At 40.4% G+C, this 21,231-nt stretch overlaps 1 protein-coding gene across 5 annotated transcripts in view; it reads right to left on the reverse strand.

The window, feature by feature from the left end:
- MACF1 (microtubule actin crosslinking factor 1) overlaps nt 1-21,231 on the reverse strand; it is a 341,877-nt gene that overhangs the window by 232,667 nt on the left and 87,979 nt on the right. The window contains exon 1 of one of the 5 annotated variants that reach the window (XM_073791617.1): nt 8,002-8,450. The exons of the other annotated variants lie outside the window; for them this stretch is intronic. Coding sequence (XP_073647718.1) covers nt 8,002-8,110 — 109 coding nt within the window. The 5' untranslated portion in view covers nt 8,111-8,450. Of the gene's footprint in view, nt 1-8,001; nt 8,451-21,231 lie in introns of those variants that run through there. 5 annotated transcript variants of the gene reach the window in all.

Raw genomic sequence — 21,231 nt, forward strand, 5'->3', positions numbered from 1 at the left:
TTATCCTTCAGTGGAAGGCTGCTTGCTTGTTTGTCCAACTTGTTTTCTGAGTCTTGGCTAATTGTACCAGACACTGGAATGCTGAAGAAACACAATGAAGGGCTTTTTCATTCAGATGGCCCGACCCATCAGTGCTTCTTCATAATTGTGATGCAACCAGGGAATAGAAAAAGCAGAGCCTCTGTTGATGTCAGGACAGATGCTCTGATCCTGTCCCCACACCACTCAGAAAGGCCCCACTGCAGATAAGGGCCTAATCACTGGCCCTCTGCTTTAGCTCCCTAAATAGAACAACTTCTTCAGGCTAATGCTACTTCCAATCCCGTTCCTGAAGACAGGGAGGGAGGGGCAGCACCCAGGAAAGCAGGTTTCCAGAAATTAGCCCAAAAGACTGCAAGTGGGAAAAAAAGTAAACACAAGTTTACCTAGCAGGTCACACAGTATAAACAAGCCCTGTGACCTGCTTCAGTTCCCTGACAGTTTCCTTACCCCCTATTAGGCATCTCTCCCACCTACAAACTGGTAATAATCCTGTTACTACTTACTAATAACGGGACTAACAGCTGACTTTATCCCTCCTTGACTAAGCTCCCAGTCACCCCGATAACCTGTGACAACTCTACTCAGTTTGTTCCTCTTATTAGAGTCTCCTTGGTCACTCTTGGAGGAAGGGTCCTCCTAGAATTTACCTTAACCTAGGAAAAGAAATGCATAAAAAATAGGGAAGAGAGAATAAAAGGGAATAAAGATTTCCTGATTCATATTTAGTAACCTTTTCCTTTATCAGATTTAAATTCCTTGAGTGCAGGGACTGTCTTCTTCATAGCCTAGTCTCTAACACATTTAGAAGGCACTCGATAACCCAATTAATTAATTTTAAGGCTAAAATTAATTGATCACCTACTGTTAGTTCACAGGCAATGTGCTAAAAACTTTAAATATCATTTCATTTAATCCCAACAATTCTCTAAAAAAAGGTATTATCAGTTCCATTTTAGAGACGAAGTTACTTTTAAAAGGTTAAATAACTAGACCAAGGTTACATACCCATCTGTCCTGCTCCGAAGCTAGGCCTCCTGCTGCACCATTGCTGTCTTTGAGGGACCTAAACCAGAGTAACTAAACTGGGGTAGGGAAGCTATATATATGAGGAGGTAGAATGTTCCTGGCAAGTTAAGAAATAAAAACACTTACCTGCGGCCAACTGAAGATTTAAGGCATACCCCAAATGAGTATGTAGAGCAACTTCTAGAAATACTAAATAATTTCACAGTCTCCAAAAATCAAAATAATCATTACTGGGTAAGGTTTAAGGAAGGTGAACCAAAGTGTGCCCTTTTTCTCACTCCTCTGGCATTTAGGCAGAACTTATTTCCCCGGAAGGTACTATAGACTGAGTATAGTAGGAGAGAGTTTTGGGGACAATGTCAGTCTAGCCACCAGGAGACAGGCCTTTCCTTTAGGATCCTAGGAGATCCTGAGCCTCAAAAGGGAAGCCGCTGCTAACGGGAAAGAGAGGACCCTGATGAGGACAGTCAGCTCTTAATTACCCAGAGGAAATCAGCATGTATAGTGATTAACCGGGCCAGTCCACTTCCTTTTTAGCCCAATGTTGAGCCATTTCATAGTTCACTAGAAGTCCAGAGATGTGAGAGGCAAGAAAAGGTGAATCTGGCTGCTACCTGCAGATTCGTTAAAATGCTGAATGGAAGGAAGAGATTCAAGCCAATATTTCCACACATGGCTAGAAGTTATCTAAGAATTTACAGCTACCGGCTTTCTTACTAGTACAGAAAACTGAAGCTATACATTTAATTTATTTCCTAAAACATCAAAATCACCCACTATTGAGGCTAGTAAAGCAGACATAGTCTTTCCTTCTAATGTGTGAGATAATGATTCATAATATATCACTAACTTTTTAAACACTTCCACATTGGCTTCTACCACATTTTTAAATTCCCAACTGTAAAAATAAGCATTTATATTTTGTCCCAGGAGCCCACAGGAGAGTGCAATGTCTTCACTGATATCTTTTGTTTTGTTTTGCTAAAAAAAAAAAAAAAAAGTATAATGATAGCAAACAATTATATAGTCCTTAACCATGTGCAGAATATATTCTAAGAACTAGCTCAAAGCAACCATGCAGTATTATTAACCCTATTTTACAGATGAGGAAACAGAGGCCCAGACAGATTAATGTCACTCTGCCAGTAAGGGCAGAGCTAGGATGAAAACACAGGCAGTCTGACCCCAGACTCTCAACAAGCTCTCAACCACAATTCCATACTACATCCAAGTGTCAGCCAGATAATCGTACTGCCAGAATTGCAAAAAACTAGAGACTTTAGTCTTTTTTCTTCTCATGCCAATTAGAAATTCGAAGTCCAGAGGAATTAAGTGACCTAACATCACATAGTAGTAAGCAGAAAAGCCAGGACTTAGAATCCAGATCTTCTGACTCGAAGTTCAGTGGTCTTCCTACATACTGAACAATCTAGAAAAAAATAGCTAAGGAAAGAAAAAGACTACATCTTGACTACAACACCTATTGTTTTAGTTATTTGAGCAAAGATATATTAGGTATATGACCATTTGTTTAAATATTTGCATGTCTATTACATGCGTAACAAAATTTAGGTACTACAAACGGAGGATGCACAGCTAAGTCATAAATGGAGGAATTAAAATTCAAAGCAACTGCAAAAAATCTACACCAAATCTCATAGGACAAGATTTAACTAGGATGCCTTTAAGTCTTATGCTGAAGGTTCAAGAAAACCAAAGGAACAGCAGCCTCTGGAGGGGAGACAACAACAGTTCATGCACGAGGTCTGGCCATTTTATAACTTGTCTTAGGTTAATGAGACTCAATAGTGTAATGGAGCTGCTTTAAAAAAAAAAAAAAAAAAGACATGGTACAATTCTAGATTGTACTCCATATGGTCCAGATCCAGGGATTATAGCTGGTCCTCCTAGTGGGATGCTGGAAATGGAAAGAACCTTAAGAGATTAGATTGTCCAACTCGTTCATTTTACAGATAAAGAAAGCAAGACCTTAGTCTGTCCTTTCACAAACAAAAAATTCAAATGTTCTTCTCAAGTATATAAATAAAGCCCTTTTCCTATTTACACTACCATGACATGGATATTGATAAACTAATACACAGGGCAACTCTATATTATTCAGTTAACCTATACTAAGCACTCACCTCAGGCCACACATCAAGCTAAGCCAAGCCCTGTAAGTAACACATGAACAGGGTATGGTTCCTGTTACAGCTTAATCTAATGATATCTTAATTCCTTCATTTATTTGTTCAAGTAACATTCACTGACATCTATTTTGTCACAGACACTTGAGAAACTGAGATGAGTAAGAGTTCCTGTTCTTAAAGATCTTAGAGTCTAATAAAATCTAATTAGTGGGGAAAGAAACAAGCTGAACAAGATGACCACACGGGTTTGAATAGGAAGTATTAACAGAATGCTACTGGAACGCAGAAGAGGAACTTTTATTCCAGTCAAGGAAGGCTCTCCAGAAATGATAACTACTTATCTTGAAGGACAAGCATCAAGTTGTTAGTTAAAAAGAAGATACAGGCATTTCGGGTAGTGATCTACAAGTTTTTAAATGATGCTTGAGTACGGAGTACTGCTTGTAAGGCCAAGACAGGATGTGAAACTAGTGAAATAGGCAGGCGGCAGATCATGAAAACCCTTTTATCTCCTGATGAAGAGTTTGAACTTTCTTTTAAAAGCAGAACGAAAGCTTTAATGGATTTTAAGCAGAAGAGTGACACAGACAGCTCTGTAGTTTAGAAAGATCATTCTGGCTACAGGTAGAAGACAGACTAGGGGCAAGAGCGTGGAGGGAACACAGAGAATGGGCGAAACATTATTTCAACAGTCCTGGAAAAGAAAAATGATGATGCAAGCTAAAACAGTAGGAAGTTTGGGGAACAATGAGATAATATATGTGAATGCAAGTGTGGACAGGGTGTACTGAAAGCTATTTGAAATTCCAAGTATTGATACTAAGTGAGTGCTAAATTCTGTCTTACAGGTATTATGGCTTCAGTACAAACTGTGTCTTCCTGTTCTTGTTTACATCTGCTGAAGAGACGGTGACTTGGGAACACCGTTGTTAAAGCCATGTACTTAATATCATATAACTAGATCTCACCAATGGACTCCTAACACCTAGAAAAAAATAGCAAATGAAAGCTAAGAAATAGTAATCAGAGATTCCTTCCCCACATTCCTGCTGTACTCCCCTCACCTCTCTACACACACACACGGCCACCACATTTTCAAAGCAAAAATAATCAATTTAACTGTCCAAAGGGAATACTAGAATGATAAGGGGTTAGGAAATTGTATGTAGTATTAGAAAGGGAAGTGTCTAGGCTGGCAAAGATAGCCTTCAAGTATAAGCAAGCCTGACACCTAAAAGAGGGAGGACAGATCTTCCTTATGCTGTAGTTACATTCCGATAAACCCAGAGCAGGTTAAAAATATCCAAAGTCGAAAGTGCATTTAATATATCCAACCTACCAAACATCAACTCTTGGCTTAGCCCACCTTAAATGTGCTCAGAACACTTACATTAGGCAAATCATCTAACACAAAGCCTATTTTATAATAAAGTGCTGGATAACTCTTGCAGTTTACTGAATACCATACTGAAAGTGAAAAACATAACGGTTGTATGGGTACAGAATGGTTGTACCAGTTGTTTACCCTCATGATCACATGGCTGAATGGGAGCTGCGGCTGCTGCTACTACCCAGCATCAGGAGAGAGTTAGGTACTGCATGTCACTAGCCTGGGAAAAGATCAAAATTCAAAGAATGATCTCCACTAAATGCATATTGCTTTCACACCATCGTTAAAGCCGAAAAATCTAAGTCGAACCAATCTAGTTGGGGACCATCGGTATACTAGATCTTTGCCAGGCAGAACTTGGCTGATGGGCGTAAGTTACAAAGAGGCAACTTTCAGATTAAAAAAGAACTTCTCCATTACCAACATAACAAATAGTCCATTGGTTGTATGTTCTACAAAGGCCTTCATGCAAAGGAAGAATAACTTCTGACAAGAGTGGTACTAAGTGAGAGGTTGCGTTGGTTGATATGTAAGGTCCCTTCCAGCTCTAAGAGCAATATAGAATTTGTTATCAACTTTAAGAAGGGAAGAAATCTGAAATCTATACAAACACAATGAAGATTTACTAGAACACTGTATCTTAGAACCGTAGCACTAAAAGGAACCTAGCAGTTTTCAACTCTGACAGAACACTTTTTTTTTTTTTTTTTTTTTTTTTTTTTTGCGGTACGCGGGCCTCTCACTGTTGTGGCCTCTCCCGTTGCGGAGCACAGGCTCCAGACGCGCAGGCTCAGCGGCCACGGCTCACGGGCCCAGCTGCTCCGCGGCATGTGGGATCTTCCTGGACTGGGGCGCGAACCCGTGTCCCCTGCATCGGCAGGCGGACTCTCAACCACTGCGCCACCAGGGAAGCCCGACAGAGCACTTTTTTAAACAAATCTTACATGAAACTCAACATATAATTTCAGTATTAAATAGCATAAATCAATTTTATACATTCAAATTTATGTTACTTATTTTAAAGCCAAATGACATAACCAATCAGGTAATTTTGACTGAAATTAGAGATTACTGAATTACAGTTATATCAGTCTCAGCATCTTGTTTATTTCTGTACTGTGCTTTACTATAGGGAACCATTTTTTAAAAAACTGTTTTATACAAATAGAAACAAATAGTAACAGTTTCATAGTTTGCCTGTAACCTCAGGATATTATTCAAATAAATTAATACAAGAGCATGAAGGAACTGCAGAAATTTTTGTTTCAAAGTTAAATACCTTCAATATCTAAAAACTATGTTCATCCTATAATATGACTAGAAAAGTGGAACAAGAAGCACAAAACCTTGTGGTACACACTAAACCAATATTACAATGTTATCACTTATCACTTAACAATGTGTTACCCACTAACTATTAAGGACTGAACACCTGAGACTTGCCTAGAATTTATTAGGCACAGGACCTATGTGGTACAGTATGTTCTGCAATAGTGTACACACCTCCTATTAGGGGAAGAAGAAGAAAAAAAAAAAAAGACCAGACTAGAAGACACAATCTTCACCTTTTTTAATCAAGTATACAGAGATGGCGGAGGAACTTTATTCTGGTGATGTCCAACTGGCAGTACAGTAGAGTATACACGTCATTTAAAAACACACTTTAACAGATAAAATACATCTTAAACTTGAAATTAAAATAAAATGGGTACAGAAGCTCTTAAGTACTCCTGTGAAAGTTTTAGAATCCATACTCTCCAATTAAAAAAACCACTGCTCTAATTTTACAGATAAACTGAACATAGCACATTCCCAATATAACTATTAGGTACTAGAATCAATACTGTTTCATAAAAATAAAAAGCTTTTACAATCTACTTTTCTTCTGTTTATTTCAATGTTATTTACAGCTGTTTATGAAATTAATATTCTAAAACATAAACAAGAAAGCACTTCAAAGATAGGGCTACGACTTCTAAGTTCAATAGCAAATCCTATACTGAGGATAAACTTCTTAAAATATTAATCAACTAGTGGTTTAGAAACGCCATTACCATAATGCACAAGAAAATGAAAGCAGCAACCTTTGCCTAAATAATATTTACTTTCTCATTATATATGACACAGTATATACAGCCAAATAACTCATGCCTGTCTACTCCTTTCCTTATAAGCTCAAATACAGGCTTACATTTCAGGAAAGCCACTTTGAGCTACCTTTTAAAACACACCACTACACAAGCAAACATATTTCTAAATGTCCGTCTGCTTTTGCTGATACAGACACACATTGGGATCTGAGTATTTAGTCATAAGCTTTTCTGGGACTTACTGGAAAGACACTGGGGGATGACTGAATCTAATTCTAATTCTGTCAAGCATTCATGAACTTCTAATAAGATACTAAGTAATGTCATCAAACCTCCATCTTAATTGTAAGATACAAGTAACAAGTGTCTCAATAGGTTGGCTTGAAGGCAGTAAGCAGGTCACAAAGACAGGACTAAAGGCACTGAGATCCAAGGGTGTACTCCAGCAAAAGCTGGACTTTACTATTCCTCAACTACGGAGATTTAGAATCAGCTAAACACGGGGCTGATCCCAGCACTGGGTATTTAGAAGCCAAAGAAATATAATGTAACAAATAATAAGGGGTGGGGGTGGGGGGTCTGCTACCACTTAGAAAAAATTTTTAATATCAGGATCCAAATATTCACCTGGGGGAAAGAACAGTTAACTTCCTTGCATTGAACAGGATGCAGGATGGCTTGGATACACAGAGAGTAAACTGTGTAGCTGCCTGAGGGGAAAGGAACAGTTTCAACCCTATCAAAGAGAACAGAGGCACCCCCGTGTTCGCAAATGCACCTCAGCAAGGACACCCTGTGACCCTTTCCTCTCACTGACCTTTCCTCCTCTGCCTTTTCTCACCCAAATATACACCAAATCTAGAAACTTCTCTAACCCCACAAGTTCTCCCACATTTACACCTGAAGGAGGGTGATAGAGTTACTCTGTTTTTGTTTTTTTTAAAAAAAAGATCAAAAACCACTTTGAGACTGAGAAAGTAAAGAATGGAAGGGCTTGATTCTCTGAGGAAGGACAAAAGTCAGCACAATTGCCACTTCCCTCAGCCTCCAGCCCAGACATCACCTCATCCAACCAGCACCCTCCAGCCAGACGAACCTCACAAAACAGTAAAGGGTCCAGGTCCCAAACTGGTCCCAGGACAGTCTGGTTTCCTCAGTAAATCCCACAGGCACTCAGGTCTGACAGCACCCAGCCCAGAGGCTGTACTGGCCCTTTAAGGAAGGCAACTGGGAAGGCCTCCGTCATCTACCCCACCCTCGAAAGCCCCACAGCAGATTTCAAGAAGCACTGGGCACCCATTACCTGCTCTGTCTCTGGCACATCTCTTCCAGTACAGAACACCGGCAATTCCAAGAATGTGCGTCAAAATAAAGATGGTTGGTGGCAAATAAGACGAATCTAAGAGAGGCATTTCCAGGCCCGTCCTTTCTCCTCCCCTGAATTAGCCACAAGCCCACAGCTCAGCGCAGACTCTAAATGCCTTTCTCCTGAGGTTACTGCTGTCCTGTACTATCAGTACAGAGGCAGAGGCCCGCAGCTCAGTGTTGTCAGACACTTCCTGGTGGCTTCTCCTCCATCTCGTCTCTGTTTTACAGCAGGCAGTAGTAGATGGGGACTAAAACTCTACAGTGTGTCTCAGACAAAGCCCAGGAAACAACTGGCCAGAGGGGGAGGGGAAAGGGAAGGAGGAACCAGGAGAGCAAAAAGGGGCGTCTAAGCTACTGCTGAGCTGACTCAAACTCTATGTTTGGCATCCTCTGTTCAGCTTAAACAAACAAGCCTCAGACCCTTCTACAAGAAGGGAGGCTGTCAGAGGACGCCACACTCTTAACTTTCCTCTCCCAGCCTGGCTGGGATGGAGCCAGAAGAAAAAAGTTGCAGAAACACTAGGGAACCACTTGCAGGGAGGAGGCGAAGTACGCAGGGATGTGTAAGTGTCCACAAGTTCCCCGGCCTAGTCGGAGGGCAACCCTTCCACACCCACAACCCGGGAGGAGGAGGTAAGGGACCCAAACATCACCACAGAGAGGATCACGTGCAGAACAAGCTCCACAGAAAAGAATGCCTTCAACAAAACTAAAGCCTGCTTGCAAATGAAAACTTGATATGGACACTGTAGCAGCAACTGGAAACACTTTAACACTTACACACCCAGTAGAATGAATAAAACTAAGAGTCCTGGCAAGATATAAAGCAACTGGAATTCTCATACACTGCTGGTGGGGGATGAAATTGGCAACTCTAGAAAATACTCTAGAAAACAGTCATATACATACCAGGATGACCAAGCTGTATCACTCCTAGATACTGACCCAAGAAAAATGAAAACGTGTCCACACAGAAACCTGTACGTAAATGTTTACAGCAGCTTCATTCAGAGTAACTAAAACTGAAAACAACCCATATGTCCATCAACTGGTGAACTAAGAAAAACTGTGGTGCATCCATACAATGGACCACAACCCAGCAATAAAAAAGGAACATACTCCTGATGCATACAACAGCATGGATGAATCTCAAAAGCATTATGCTACATGAAAGAAGCCAAACACAAAAGGCTACGTGCTGTGCGATGCCATTTATATGACATTCTAGAAAAGCAAAACTATGGGGACAGAAATCAGATGAGTGGTTGCCAGGGGCTCAGGGTGAGGGAAGGGAACAGACTACCACGGAACACAAGAAAACTTTATGGGGTAATGGAAATGTTCTATTTGCTGACTCTGATGATAGTTCCACGACTGTATACATTTGTCAAAACTCACATTGTAGACCGAAATGGATGGCTTTTATTGTATATAAATGATATTTCAATAAACCTAAGGAACACATGTAAAGACTAGAAAGAACTTTGTACAACCTAGGCTGAATATGCAAAGTTCTTGCAGTACCACTGCCCCTCTTCTCATCTACTTTTCTATGAAGAGATACTATATAAAATGAAGTGTGGACACACAAAAACACAGAAGACCCAACGGCCAAGAATACATCTAACACCCAGGACCCTTCAAACAGAGAAGGGTTATGGCCTCATCTTTCTACCAAACTACTTTTTTATTTATTTCTACAGTGCCTCTTACATTATGGTATATAAACATGGTGTCTTACCACAAATAAGCTTTAAAAATGCAACCTGCTTTAATATCTCTAAAGTTACACCCTCTTTTTTTTAATAAAAGGGAAGGGTTTTAGATTTGAACAATCTACTCACCAGAGAGATGACAAAGGGCCCTTGATGGGGGAACTAATATTTACAATGTGTATGTTTTAACCTGGCATCAAGACCATCTACGATTTTGTGTTAACCTACATTTAATTCATCAAATATTTACCATGTACCAGGCCCTGTTCTAGGTACTGGGAACAGAGTAGTGAACAAAACAAAGATGTTGCTTTCATTGGGCGTATATGCTAGTAGGAGAATAGGAGAATACACAAAATAAACATAAACAAGTAAACATATACTAAAAGAGATGAAGAGGAGAAAGGCGAGCCAGAGGGGGGATGTTTACAGTTTTATGTACAGGATGGTCAGGGAAGGTTTCTCTACTAAGATGACATTACAAACCAACAAGTCATGTGGCTTTTTAGAGAAAGGATAAGCCCAAAAAAGAAACGAGCAAGTACAATGTCCCTGAGGCAGAATTAGGCTTGGTGTGTTCAGGGGACATCAGGGAAACCAGATCGGCTAAGGGAGTGTCAGGAGATGAGGCCAGAGAGAGGTCAGATCATCTATGGCTGTACAGGCCATTCGTAAAGAATCTGGTTTTTATTCTAAGTGAAATGGGAAACCTTTGGAGGGTTTCCTGTGAGCAAGTGATAGGATTTAACTTAGGTTTTAAAAGGATCACTCTTGCTGCTATATTGATAACTGACTAGAGAGCGACAAGAGCGGGAGCAGGGAAACTAGTTATAATGCCATTACAATAATCCAAGTGAAAACTAGTGCCTGAGATATAACTGAGACCAGGGTGCAGTGGTACAGATGGTGAAATGTGGTCATATTCTGGACAAATTAAAGAGTCATCAGGGACTTCCCTGGTGGCGCAGTGGGTAAGAATCTGCCTGCCTATGCAGGTGACACGGGTTCAAGCCCTGATCCAGGAAGAGCCCACATGCCGCAGAGCAACTAAGTCCGTGTGCCACAACTACTGAGCCTGTGTCTACAGCTCGAGAGCCACAACTACTGAGCCCACGTGCTGCAACTACTGAAGCCCGCGCACCTAGAGCCCGTGCTCCGCAACAAGAGAAGCCACCGCAATGAGAAGCCCGCGCCCCGCAACAAAGAGTAGCCCCTGCTCGCCGCAACTAGAGAAAGCCCACGTGCAGCAATGAGGACCCAACGCAGCCATAAATTAATAAATGAATGAATGAATAAATTTTTTAAAAGATTAATTAAAAAAAAAATATATATATATAAAGAATCATCAGGATCTGCTGATAGACTGGATGTGGGGTGAGCAGGGAAAAAACAGAGTTGAGAATGACTTCCAGGTTTGGGGCCTGAGAAATTAAAAGGACCGAACTGCTATTTACTGAGATGGGAAGGGCAGCCAGAGAAGCAGAGGGTTTGGGGTTTAACTACTGGCTGCAGTTGTTTGGGGTGGTTTTTGTGGGGAGTGGGGTAGGAATTCCATTTTGGATACATTAACTTTGAAATGCCTAGTAGACATTCTAGTGGAATTCTGAATAAGCAATTTAATATACGAATCCAGAGTTCCGGGAGAGACCCAGGCTGTTGCTTTAAAGCCAGGAAACTAGATGAGATCACTTAGGGAGTAAACACAGAGAGAGAAAAGGTCAAGTTCAAGGACTAAGCCCTAGAAACTCTCCAACATTAGGTAGGGAAGAGGAAGAACAACCAAAGGAGACTAAAAAAAGAAGCCAGTGGATTAAAAGAACCAAAAGAGCATGCTGCCCCAGAAGCCAGGTGAAGGATGTGCTCTAAGTAGTAACTAAGCTGTTAATGTGTCAGGAAGAGGACTGAGAATTGACCATTGAATTTAGCAATGTGGAGGTCGCTAGTGACTTTGGCATGGCAGAGAAAAGGTCCAACGGGAGTGACTCAAGAGAGAATGGGAACAGTGACAATAACGAACATCAACTCTTTTAGGAAGGAATTTTGCTGTAAAAGGGAGCAGAAAGAGGGATGTAGGCTCAAAAGAGAATTTTTCTTGGCATGTGAAATGTGTCAATAATTGTGTCTGCTGAAGGGAATAGCACTAGGGAGGAAAAACTGATGGTGCAATCCAGTGGAGACTAAGCCAGAGCTCCCTCTGGAGCAGGGCTCTCTTATTCATTCATTCAATTTAAAATATGGAGCATTATGCTAGACACAATGGACACAAAGATGATGATGACACCCCTCTTGCTGTAGAGAAGCTCCTGAGCTGTGATGGTCAAAGAAGACAGACTTGCTTGGAAGGGGAACTGATATTTATTAAGCAGCTACTAGAAAGCATCTTCAATCTGTTATTTCAATGTAATCCCTGTAATATCCCCTAAAATATCCCTATTTTATAAATCAAGAACTTGAGGCTCAGAAAATTCAAGTTATTTTGCCCAAGGTCACAAAGTAAGTAAGAAGATGAACTGACATCTGAACTTTTATCTGTCTGGTTTCAAATCAATATATTTTAATCACACTGCCTCCCTTTGCTGAAAAGTTCTGGCAAAATCAGTATGCTAACCTGAAACTAAACAATTTTAGATATTTATATGTTTGGAATATTTCCTCTTTGTAAGACAAGAGCCTGTAAATGGCTCTACCCAGCTCTAAGGGAAGAATCTCAATTCCAACACAAAATGTTACAGTGCTAGTGCTGTCTGTGTCACCGCTGTACCACACTTTTTGCAGTCTTATAAATATCTTCACCATATTTTCATTTCCCAAAGTGAAAGCCATTTCTCTGCCTTATTCTGCTACCTGAAGCCATTGCAAAGCTGTCTTAATTAGAAAATCATATACCATGCTTGTGCCATTCAAAAACACCTAGGAAATTTGAAGAAAAAAAAATTCAGGGACTCAAATATCAAGATACATTCTGAATCTACTGTTATTATTAGAGAAGACAGTGAAAAGCACCCAAAGGAATTTACTCTTCATAAGATCTTTATAAGATGACATGCTATACCTTGGATACACCATTTTTCTACATATGACAGGTTAAAAAGTTTGTTTCCAGCCTTTGTGTATAGGTATGTATGCATGTTTGAAGGAAGAAAAATGAGCAGGGGAACTGCCTTTGTGAAAGTAACTTTTTCACTCAGAAAAACTAAGATGGATCTGTGTGCTGTCATTTACAGGAAGTGGTTAGAAACTGGCAGGAGGGAGCGACTACTTTTCTTTTTAGAGATCATTTCATATACAAAGAATAGGCCATTTAAAGACATATTTAGCACCCACCAGGATATCCCTTGCTAACAGCCAATGGGGAAGGGCCCCAAACCATCAGAAAGCCTTGTAAAAGCAAGACTCTGAACTTCATTAAGACTTGAGACCTGCCTTTCTATCAGATTACTTCACTCCCAAGAATTTAGGATGGTCACCCACAACCATTACCCACAAGAAATCTTGGGTAACACCCCAGAATCACTTTAGTGTCTGCGACTGAGATGAAAGCAAGCCTGTGAGAAAGGAGGCTGCATGTTTTATTCAAACTGTCATGGAGTATATCCGGTCTCAAAATTAACTGACATCCACAAGCATCAGAACTTCAGCAGATACTGACTGAAAACTTAAGACCCATATGATTAAAAGACTGAAATTTAGAAAAATAATGCGTACAAAGAGAGACTTTAAAATATATATATATAACTGAGATTAAAATTTTGGTGGAGAGACTAGCATATGACTAATAGGATTGGAAACCGTGGGCTTCTGGAAATGGGAGGTCCAGCCCTCAAAACCTGGCCTGAGCGCTTGTCATCTGTTTCATTCTGTGAGTCCAGAAGGCAGAGGATGTGGGCTTCATAGGAGCTAATTAGGAGACATCCATGACTCCTGTCTCTAAGGTTTAGCAATATGGTATTGAGACAACAATAAACATGCAAAGGCTCAGAATGCCTGCAAAGAATTTTCTATATACCCCAGAGTCACCAAATACAATAAAGTTAGGAAAATATCCAAATTTCTTGCTCAGTAACCTAGATGCCATAAGTATTTTAGTAGAATGGCAATTACAGGCCCAATCTGAAGCCAGGCTGCTTGAGTTCAAATCCAGACTCTACTATATATGCCACATTAGCACCTGTGGGCAAGTTACTTAAATGACTTCAAGGAACCTCAATCTCCTCACCTGTAAAATGATGACAGTAATAGTACCTGTCCCACAGAGTTGTAGTGAGTATTAAATGAGTTAATGTATTTGAAGTGTTTAGATAGTGCCTGGCACATAGTATGTGCTCAATAAATATTGCCTATTATTATCATTATTTGGAGGAACAGCAAACAAACTACATCTGATCACAAGACTTCTGAATACTGCTCAGACTTTACAAAACCTTGGTAAACTGATAATTTACCTAACCTATAACCAAAATTACCGAATCTAATTTACCTGATCCCAGTCTCCAACCTGCCAACCCTATCCTCATTCACTGTGAGATTAATCTCCCTGAAGCATGCATAATGACTGGTGCATCTTAAGTGCTCAATAAATGCTCATTTGTAATTTAATTCTGAAGTTTTCAATTCTCCACAGTCAGCAAATTAAGTCCAAAACTCTCTGGCTTTACAATATTTCCCTCGCTTACCCTGGATTGTACTGTATTTCCTTCCCATCTCCGCAAGTCAAAGTCCCACTCCTATGGGTCAGTTTAAACCAGTACTTCCACAGAATTTTCCCTGGTGACTCCCTCCATCCCAGTTAGAAGTAAACACCTCCCTTGAATTTATACTTTAATGTTTCTCTCTCATAATATTTAGCAGTTTCTACTTTATAATATAGTTGTGTGTGTATTTTGACTCCACTGAAGTTTTTGAAGTTAGATGAATGTTCTCCTGTATAAAATCTCATCACTAAATAACTACTTGTAGAATGAGTGAATAAATGAATGAATGAATGAACAAAAAGAGCAAGAGGATCTGAAGAGCACTGTGAGGGCCAGGAGTACGAGGGGGGAGCAAACTAGAAAGAGTAAAACTGGGTCCAACAAATCATGAAGATTCCCAAAATATAAGCATTCCTTGAGAATCCATCTATTTTCACCACAAAAACATACACCAGAGAGCAAGTGCCTGGAAAACTGTTCATCTTACGGCAGAAATAACTCAATATGCTCCTCTAGTTTAAGAGAAAAAGTTAATTTATTGATTCAGAAATTCCACTTCTAGAAGTCTATCCAGATACGGATCCTGTCCAACAACCAAACTCTCCCCAAGCCCCGTTCTTCTCTTTCCTTCTCTCTCCCTCTTCCCAGAACTCTAAACTTAACATAATCTGTTAGCCAAACCTCGACTCAAATTCTGACTTCATGGTTTCTAGCTGTATCTTTGGACCAATTACTTAATCTCTTTAATCCTCAATTTCTCCATCTGTAAAATGGGGATAATAAAATTACCTCTTCACAGTGTTACAGTGTGAAGTAGGTGAGAAAATGCATGGGCTATTCGGCATGCAGTAAGCACTATTAACTATTTTTTAAAAATTAAACATTCCCTCATTAATGTTAATAAATAACTATTGTTATCATTGTTCCTACACTAGAACATTTATGCCCTAGCAAAGCATCAAATCATCTTCAGTGGCCAATGCAAGGAGGTAAGTCAAAGCAAAGTGGGTGGTATTTAACAGCTCTAAACCACCAACTCCATGAATAAAACAAATTGAGCTTCAATGGCACTGCTTCAGAAAGGAAAAAGACAAGAATATTAGTCAACCTTAGTATCCATATTACCATTTTAAATAATCCCTCTCTTTGGGGTTCTGTTTCCCCCAAGAAAGTAAAAATAATAAGATCTAGCCATTAAACTTTTTCCAGGATACTCCGAGAGTCAGTATCTTAAGTAAATGGAGAAAAGATGATACAAGAATAAGAAGCCCTGTCTATGGGGGTTGCTTGTGAATTTTGCCAAGGCTGTTGTTTTTGTCCAGAAATATCTGTCATTCCAAGTAAATGCACACTGAAGGAAAGTTAGCATCTTACTCATATCCCACCTAAATGCATTTTTTAAATGCTTTTCCAGATAAAAACAAAAAATGGTCTCAATGGGAAATGTCTTTTTGTGTGGTCTGGCTAAGAACACGTGATCAACTTCCGTTTTCCTGAGATACCAGAAAATCAAGAACGCAAGAGAGTAGAATAAGCATGCAGCTGACAGAGGGGTCAGGAGCTCAACAACGATGTAACTGCGCAGGCTTGAGAATGCCTAAGGTAGCAACATTCAAGGCTCAGAAGAAGAGTCCAGGCCAAGATAAGAGGTAGGTAAGAGAGACCAACTTAAACTATTTATCCATGGAAACCAAGCTTTGCACACAAACAAAGAGCTAATTTTAGATCTCTCTGAGACAGTTTTCCACATCCTGGCAGTAGCCCTAAGTGAAAAAGATGTAGAACTTGCCCACTGAAAACAAAGACAGATTTGTCAGCTTCTTTCCACTTGTGAACCCTTGGAGCCTGCTCCAAACCCTAATTCAACACAAGATTTATTTTAGTCTTTCTCAGGAGAGTCTACCACCAGGCTCTGCTTACCTTCTAATAAAACCTTCTGCTCTCGTGACCCCTTACCTGGGTCCAAGGACCAAAGTCAAATGAAACATGGCTAGTAGGATCTCTCCTGACAGTATCACTTCATAATTATGTGACCTTAGGGAAGCCACTTAATGTTTCTGAACTTTGGGTTCCTAATATGTTCAATGTGTATATAAATCCTGTTTCTCAGCATTGTTGCTAAGATTAAATAAGGAATATATGTAAAGTATGTAGGTATACATCAGATACTTAACAGTTTTCTCCCCCTATCTCCTTTCATTTTCTTTAAAAATTGTTCTTCAAATCTTACTCATAAAATCAATTCCATCTCAGCCTTTGGAATAATCTGCTCTTCAAATACTTAATGATCCAGAACATTCTTTTTTTTTTTTTTTAAATGTATTTATTTTATTTTGGCTGCATTGGGCCTTCGCTGTTGCACGCGGGCTTTCTCTTGTTGCAGCGAGCGGGGCCTATTCTTTGTTGTGATGCGCGGGCTTCTCATTGCGGAGCATGGGCTCTAGGTGCACGGGCTTCAGGAGTTGTGGCACGTGGGCTCAGGAGTTGTGGCTCATGTACTCTAGAGCGCAGGCTCAGTAGTTGTGGCGCACGGGCTTAGCTGCTCCACAGCATGTGGGATCCCCCTGGACCAGGGCTCGAACCTGTGTCCCCTGCACTGGCAGGCGGATTCTTAACCACTGTGCCACCAGGGACGCCCATCCACAACGTTCTTAAAACAAGTTCACATCTTTTGTTTCTGCTCTAATATAAAAAAAAAAAAATAGTAGTACTCTGTACAATAAAGACAAGGAATCTATCTGATTGGTCTATCATAGGATTAGGAGTTTCTCTCATTTAGAGCTTAATACCCCAGTGACCCCTACTGGACGAAGACAGATGCAGAAGACTGAATTTTATAACCAAGACAGAGACTCTGTGATTGCTTTATTCTAGTGAAACCCTTACACACAGAACTTAATATTACACAAGCTCAAGCTTGCCTCAAAACCCACATACACCCATAATGTAGAAGACTGTCAGCTCATTCCTTTCACAGGAGACATCATCACCACAATTTGGTTGGCTTACTGGCGCCCCCAACTGGATGCCCAGTATTCACAGCTTTGTGATGAGTCCTTACAGAGAAAAGCACAGGCAGAGAAGGAACAGTCACTGGCACACAACTCCTACCCACCCCCACCCCCACCCCCACCCCACCCCCCTGCCGCTACCCTGCAATTTTTCCATTCCCTGAGCTGACTCACTCTCACTCTCCCCGCCCGCAGCCAGGGCCACTGTGTGTGCCTGGTGAGTAATGCAATGCATCCTCCCAGCTGCCTCTGACTTAACGAGTAATAAAAGGAAATGTGGGTAACAGTTTTAATGGAAGAGAACACACAACACACACCCCGTCCTGCAAACAGTGATAGCTCCTCTCAACCCCCTGCAGGGACTCAGAGCTATAGTGAATTCCCTCCGATGACAGCCAAGTGGCAATGAAGAAACAGGCAAAGGCAGAAACACCAATGAGTACATCTAAAATCTGAGGACCACGGTTTCTATTTTGGATAAAACCAAAAAGGATGCACATGAAGCAGAGCCCAGCCCAGCCTACTGGTCAGTTCTGGTTCATTCCACCACAGACTGCTTGTCTAGCAACAGCTCTGCCCAATGGAGACTGCAAGCCAGCCCCAGCATCAGACCATCTGCTATCATGCAGCCTTATACTGTGAGGCAAAATGCATGATGAAAACCACATCTCAGAGGAAGAGGCTCAGCCTCTTAACTACCTGCCCATCCACCCTCAAGTGCCCAAAGTAGGGAGTGAGGAAAAGAATGGCACCTGGCTTTTTTGATTAGTGACTGGTACAGCTGATATTCAATAAATCCTAAATGGACAACAGCTATTGTTCAACTTTCTCCCAACAGATATTCCTAGCTCTTCTAACCCCTTAGACATGATGAATCTACGGAGCCATCTCAAACATTCTGGAAATGACTGCCAAGAGCTAAATAACTCAGGGAAATCAAAGAGGATCTTTGACACAGACAATTCACCTAAAGTACTTCAAGCAATAATCCTTGATGTATTATCAAACAGCAAAATTTTAACTAGGACCCAACTAGACTGGGTCTGCCCCCTACTGTGTGCACTCTACTACTGAAGAAGAAAAAGAATCACCCCACATAACATCATAACCGGATTTTTTTTAATTTTCCTGAAATCAGGGCATTTTCAGTTCAGTTGCTTATATTTTTCTCACCTATAATCCATGGGTCCCTGAGGCCTTGGAAGAAAACTATTATGCAACTCAGTTTTTGACAAAATTCAGAATATTCAATACCCTGATTTGTCAAAAAAAAAAAAAAAAAAAGAATTACCTACGACAAAATTACCTACATTACTAAGACCAAAAGATATGTATAAAAATTTTCAACAAGAATGAAACAGAAAGTGCATTCTGGTTAACTCTGGATTAACCAGAATATTTAATTAAGCATATATCAGATTTTATCACTACATTTAGCAGTTTGAGAGCTAGATGATGAGGTTACAGCTCCAGTTCAGTCCCTAGCTTATTATATGACTCTAGCATCGTTTAATCACACTGGATCTATTTATTTATTCATAAAATGATTTGATAGTCTAGATCTCTAAATTCTTTTCCAGTTCTAAAATTCTACGGTTCTGTGAAATATTTAGTTGCCTAGGTTCTATGTTAATTGTTACCAACAACAGAAAATTTACAAACTAGTCTTACACTATCCTTTAAGAGTTCACAATCCAACAGGGAAGCGGTAAGTGTATAAAAAATGATAGTATAAGGCAATATATGCTTTGTCATGAAGAGGGCAAGACCACAAAAATTCAGTAACGGAACTTTAGTAACTCAGTCAATGGAATGGTCATTATGCAGGAGGAGGGGGGGGGAAAGGCTTCCATGGATTGGGGGCCTGGAAGAATATGTAGGATTTCAACAGTCTGAAATGAGAAGAGTAGACATTCCAGGAGGAGAGATGGCACAAGCAAGATTATGGAAAAAGAGGAAGAAACAAGCGAAGCTAGAACACAGGGTTTGTGTATTTGAGAGAGAGAAGGAGAAGTTGGGAAGATTCACTTCTGCCCACCTTAGGTTACACATGGCAGCCTTAATATGCACATTTATCTCCACTCCCTTCTGAAACCTCAGAAAAATGACAGTAAAGGAATAAAAATGGCACAAAACCACAGGAATAAAGAATTCAAAATATCAAGAGAAATTTGACAAACTGGAGAATGGAAAGATAAATGCTACCTGATTTAAATTTCTGCTTTCTGTTTCTGCTAAGTGCTTGTGGGGGACGGGGCGGGTGCGGGGGGAGCGACGAGGCAAACAGTGCGCAGGACTCCAGAAAGACTCAAGAATTAGAAGCACTAGTACCCCTGAAGGCCTGGGGGGAGGGGAAGAAGAGCTGCAGGGTGAGGCAGAACACAGGCTGGTTGAATATCTTCAGGCTCACATGAGGTCAGAAGTGAGGCACCTCACTGAGAACAGTAACATTAAATGAAATTTGACATAATGAACAACAAGACTCTCCCCCTGCCCTATTGCCCTGCTTGGCAACCCCAGAGACCTGGCTTCCAGGCTAAAGAGGTCCCAGAGAGGAGACCGGCTAGTTCCTCCCTGGGGAAATGGACCTCCCCTAGCTGGTCATTCAGTAGAGCATACCAGGCAACAAGCCCCACCAATCAGCTTTTTAGGGGCTAACTCTTAATTATGAAGATCACCAAGAAACATCAGACATTCAGAGTCTCCAACATGAAAGACAGAGACCAAAAGAACAAACAGAATGAGCTTGAGACAGAGACAATACTGGAAGCAGAGGAAAACAATGACAATTAATACCTTCAGAGAGCCCTAAAAGGCAATGTTGCTATAAGACAAGAACAAGTATATAAAAAAGGAACATGAAGAGAATAAGTGGGGAAATGCTTAAAATAAAAACTACGAGAGAAAAAATAAATAATTCAAAGAAGAGTTGGAAGGTGGAGCTGAGGATCTTCACCATAAATAAGAACAAAAAGAGACAGAGGAATATAGAGTGGGGGGAGAGGACAGAAAATCAATCGAGTCCAATACCCAACTAATACCAGAAGGAGAAAATGGAAGAGAGGAAATTATCAAAGAACTAATAAACGGAAGACGTGTTTTCAAATAAAGAAGATCCACAGAGAACTCAACTCAGCAAATGAAAAAAGATCCTCAGCAATGTACATCATCATAATATTTCAGAATACCAGGGATAAAAATAAAATCTTAAAAGCTATCAAAAGAAAACATCACAAAAGTCAGGAACCAGAATGGCACAGGACTTCTCAAGAGCAACACTGAAAGCCAGAAGAAGGAACACCTTCAAAATTCTGATGGAAAGTCATTTGTAACCTAGAACTCTATGCCCAAACCCCTCATGAAATGAAAAGTAGAATAAAGACATTTTCAAATAAGCAGAGTCTCAAAAATATTAACCTCTCATGTATCCTTTCTCAGGAAGCTACTCTAAGATATATTCCAATGAAGAGATGGAGTAAACCAAGAAAACTGACTGCATGAGATCCAGGAAACATGGCATCCAATACAGAAAAGAGGCAAAGGAATTTCCTAGTATGATGATGAAGGGAAGTCTCAGGGTGACAGCTTTACTAAAGGCTACAGGTGGAGAACACAAAGCTCTTGCGGGATGTCTCCAAAGAAAATATTGAACCAAAAGATTATCTGACATGTTCCAACATACTAAGAGTTGTCTTAGAGTCCTGTAGGAGAGTGTGGAGATAGGTACCTAGAACAGTAGGCAAATGAT

Source organism: Tursiops truncatus, chromosome 1 (genome assembly GCF_011762595.2).
Source record: "Tursiops truncatus isolate mTurTru1 chromosome 1, mTurTru1.mat.Y, whole genome shotgun sequence".
In the NCBI taxonomy this organism is placed as follows: Eukaryota; Metazoa; Chordata; class Mammalia; order Artiodactyla; family Delphinidae; genus Tursiops; species Tursiops truncatus.